This window comes from Cucurbita moschata, unplaced genomic scaffold (assembly GCF_002738365.1).
Source record: "Cucurbita moschata cultivar Rifu unplaced genomic scaffold, Cmos_1.0 Cmo_Scf00106, whole genome shotgun sequence".
Lineage (NCBI taxonomy): Eukaryota > Viridiplantae > Streptophyta > Magnoliopsida > Cucurbitales > Cucurbitaceae > Cucurbita > Cucurbita moschata.
Window position 1 is genome coordinate 123,324 of NW_019268622.1, and position 4,548 is coordinate 127,871.

A 4,548-nucleotide genomic window follows, 5' to 3' on the forward strand; every position below is an offset into this window, starting at 1 on the left:
TTTTTTTTTTTTTTTTTTTTTTTTTTTTTTAAAGTAAAGTTTTCACTCAAGAATATACTTTAAGAAAATATTTCTAAAGACGTCTAAGCATTTATTCTTATTCTTGTAACAGGCAAATAATTATACCTCTCAACCTGAGTTATCTCGTCAGGTATGCAAATTAGTTTTACCTTGTTTATTTTCTTTTCTTATGTCTGGCACTGGCTGGGGCCATGTAGAATTTTTTTCTGAATCAAACGGTTGGTTCATGAATTGCATTAATTAATTCCTTCCTCACATGATTGAAGGTTCTATTATCATCTATTGATTTGAGAGGTTATGGAAAACACGATTAGCTGACTCTGAATTATTTTATAGCACTACTCAAATTAAGATTAGAAGGGTAAAATATATTTTTGATCCTTGGAATTTAGACTTACAAGCTTGGATTAGACCAGGCTCCATTGAAGCTAGAGAAGTGAACGGATAGATTACTATTTGAGGAGGGCTATGTAGTCCCGAGGAAAATTGTTATGAGGGTGACCAAATTCCAACATTTGGCTATAAGAAAGAGGAAGATGATGGGTATATAAGTGAGAACAACCGTCTCCATTGGTATGTGCCTTTTTGGGTGATTTTAAAAATAAGATCATGAAAACTTATTGTCCAAGGTGGACAATATCATATTATTGCAGAGACATGAGTAGTTCACTTATCCCTAACAAGTGGTATTAGAGAAAGTAGTTCTATGTTGGAACTCCTAGAATGTTTCCTTCCAATTAATGTTGATTTCCACTTGCTGGGTCTTCGTCAAATTCAAATTTTCAAACCCCTAAGTGGAAGGAAGTTTTGAAGTATTGATATAATTAAATTTATCATAATCCATCAACTTAAGTTTTTTAGTTGATTGGTGATTTAGCATGTAATAGTTTGGACGCTCTGGCTTATCGGGATGGATATGATTATCCAAAAGTTGATTTATTTTCTGACATTATTGCTTAACAAGTCAAGAATAACTATGTTGGTTACTAACCTGAAAATTAAGGGCAGGCTGAACTAGTGAGCAAAGAACCTGTTAAATAGTATACCCAAATGGGCAAATGCAACCCAAGTTACAAACAGCGAATAGATGTAAAACCAGCCCCCAAAAAAAAAAGTGGTTACGTGCCTTGTGTGTTCAAATGATCTGGTAGCAAACCAAGGCTGTGAACTTCGGCGTTGGGCAAATCAAATATCGACATGTATTGAACAGTTGAAGGAATGTCGTAACCAGAGTCACAAATGGCGGAGACCAGTTGCAATCAAACAGCAGTGGCGACTAGGTTTAGGGTTTATTTTGACTCTAACACCGTCTAAAATATCAAGAGAAATATAACTTTGTCTTATTCATATGAGAAAAAAAGGTTTCTTAAGTAGAAAAAACACCTATTGCAGTTGAGGACATACCCTTACAAGTAATCACAAATTACTACTGATATGATACAGTTAATACAATGAACTTCCTATTTAATTAAAACAGGAAATAAAATAACTGACACAATGTAATCCAAGATAGCCGAAACCGCTTACTTTTTGGATTTTCTTCGGAATGTTTCATTTGCATCTCGTTACATGTTAAGATGGACAGGCTCCGCTAACTATCATTTTATAAAGTATCCATGTAATCTTGGTATTTATTTCTGGTGTGATTGCTTTTCCGGAAGATTTGTATTTACAGATAGTACAAGCAGTGACTGTTAGATAATTAACTTTTGCAGGTTGAGATATTCATCCGGAAGATGAATTCAATACCAGCTTTTACTGCAAACTTAACTGTGGAGTCCTTCAACAGGCGAACGCTTTCATAATGACGTATTCCACATTTTCAGAGAGCTAATAACCATTTTGTGAATCTTTGTGTTCTACGCATGTTACTCATGGGTCAGTTTAGATGTGAATGATTTTGTCTCTCTAGATCTGTTCTTGAGTAGACGCTTTCATATGTCTCGCAAACTCGTACGTTCCTCCCAGTGGTAAAAGAAGGTTCAGCCATTTTCTGATAAAATTTGCAGATTCATTTAGCTGAGAAGTGTTGCAAGTGAATGTTTGTTGTGCTGTCTGTCTGTTTTCTTCATTCTATTGAAAACAGGGTATATGTTAAAACGTACCGCTACACACTTGCATTTATACGATCGTACATTAGTGTGTGGTGTTCACAAGTGTTGTTGATTTTACATGTGCACTATCAATTTCTATGAACTAAGCATGCTAGAGAGTAATTTATATTAAAAAGAAGCCATTGTTAAAAAGATTTGAAGGCGAACCCATTGTTAGGAATTTATCACGTTAGTCAATAGTGTCTTGCGTTGAGATGGGTGCATTTTGCCTGATGGATGACATCCTTAGCAGTAGCTCTTCTAAGTTGCATTACATTTTAAATGACCTCTTTCATCAAGGTTTGATGTCTGACTTCTAAGCAAGACTTGAAACCTCGAGCATTTCTTAGTAGTTTGTTCAACTTCTTCCCATAAACATCAGGCTTGGATGGATTAGTTCTATGGAATTTCAGTTAAAATTTGCACTTTATTGTTGTGAAGTAGAACTAAATAGATTTCAAATGTGCATTTAGTTCAGAGATGATTAAAAGCGGAACTCATTCGATTTGGGTATGGGTTAAAATTGATTTTGGGTAAGAAATGTAAAGGAGCTTGAGGTAGAAGTGAATCTTCATTTATTTAGAAATTTATAAAATTTATGAGTATATATTGGATACACCTAACTAGATTGAGTTGGATGCCATATGTCAAGGCAGAAGAAGCTTTCGAGTCACTATTTCAATCTTTTTAGATTGTGAATGCCACAACTTTACTCAGAGAAGCCAAGAAATCCAAGCCATGATCTTAAAATATCTTGTTCTACAGTTAGTACTTGGATGATTTGGGCTAAGATACAAGCCTAATAGAACACCAAGTGATATCGTGTTTTTTCGGGATGCTTGTAAGCGATTGTGCGGCACTCACTCTCACTGTTGAGTGAGTTAGCCAACTCAAATTTGTGTCTCTTTTGGTCGGACAACATATACTTAAGCTTTTGACCCCTCTTAAGAAAGTTTTAGAAAATCGGTTAGAAAGAGTGTTTGAAAGTAAAGTTGAAAGCAATGTTATAAGCTAGCAAACAAGGCAACACAATGACTTAGATAGCATATAACTCTGATCAGAAAGAATTGACGACTGGTCATATCTTCCTATAGTACATTCTGAGTCATTTCAAGTTTTCTAAGCATAAACATAATTTTGTCGAAACGTCACTCCTACAAAATATAAAAAGAAACTATACATCATGAAAGTAGTAAGTAGTACACCTGTCCCCATTTTGGACAAATATAATGGTGAACAGACGTGATCACTCCTCGAAAGTGCTAGCATAATTCACTCGAGAAGCTGTGAGAGTCGTAATGAATGGAGAGTTGTCCATTTTTTGTTTTCTATTCAATCCAATTTGTTTGATTCCCATTCTACAATTATGTTATGTTACAATTTCCCCATTAGTTAAAAGATTCTAATGTCATTTAATATTTGCTTTATTTCAAGACAAAATATTTACTTTCGTTATTGAAAACTTTAATGTAAGGGGAGTATGTTGCAGATGTACATCTGATAAATGTCAAAAATGTTGGGATTTGCAAAAACTAGAAGTCTTTCTAGAATCTTCGTAAAGTTTCACAAGTAAAACTAATTTAACGGATGATTCCAACCAAGAGCTAGTTAGAAAGATCAATATCTCTTCAATCGAACTCGAAATTTATAATGGTTACTCTCCGATATTAAGACGATTCACTCCAAAATTAGTTTGATCAAGACTAATCCAATGAATCGGTTTAACATCAAACCTAAAGAAAGGTTTGAAAAAGAATAACATCGTTTCAAGAAAGCACAAAGTTTTTTTATTCAATAATGATTTTCAAACCTAAAATTACATGTCTTCAAGTAGGCCAAAAAGATAATCCAACTTTAATAGTAGTTTAACTACCAACTCCCAATAAAAGCTATTGAATAAAATAAGAACATGACATAAATCGTCTTAAATGTCAACTACAAAAAGTATTCAAATCTCCTTCCAATGTCAAATGGTACTCGTTGTCACTCCATTCTTTTCTTGATTTGATATACTAATATTACAAATATTTTTGGGCTCAAATGCCTCTTGAATCTTCCTTATCCTACTCCTTGTAATCGGTCCTTCGAATACATGCAAAGGATCAGTAGTTGGATTCATATTATCTCCATTTTCTTTAAAAGGACTTATTCTCAAATCAAAGACTTCATTCCCTACATTGGAGTCAAATCAGCAAAAAAGTAGAGCTTACATTGTACTCACCTCTGAGATCTAGCTTGTATGCATTGTCATTGATCCACTCTAGTACTTGAAAATGATCCTCTCCTCTTGGTTGAAGTTTAGACTTTCTCTGATTAGGAAACCTTTTCTTTCGTAGATAAACCCAAACTCAGTCACCTTACTTAAAAATCAATTTCTTTCTTTATTGGTTCTCGCCAGTGACTAGTTTTTTTTTTTTTTTTTTTTTGCAATTCT

The 4,548-nt window shown here is 34.0% G+C and overlaps 1 protein-coding gene across 1 annotated transcript in view; it reads left to right on the forward strand.

Annotated features, from left to right (window-relative positions):
* Nucleotides 1-2,177, forward strand: part of LOC111439783 (mitotic spindle checkpoint protein MAD1) — a 35,352-nt gene extending 33,175 nt beyond the window's left edge. Inside the window, exons 15-16 of the mRNA XM_023077313.1 lie at nt 113-151; nt 1,737-2,177. Coding sequence (XP_022933081.1) covers nt 113-151; nt 1,737-1,826 — 129 coding nt within the window. The 3' untranslated portion in view covers nt 1,827-2,177. The remainder of the gene's footprint in view (nt 1-112; nt 152-1,736) is intronic.
* The last annotated feature ends 2,371 nt before the right edge of the window (nt 2,178-4,548 follow it).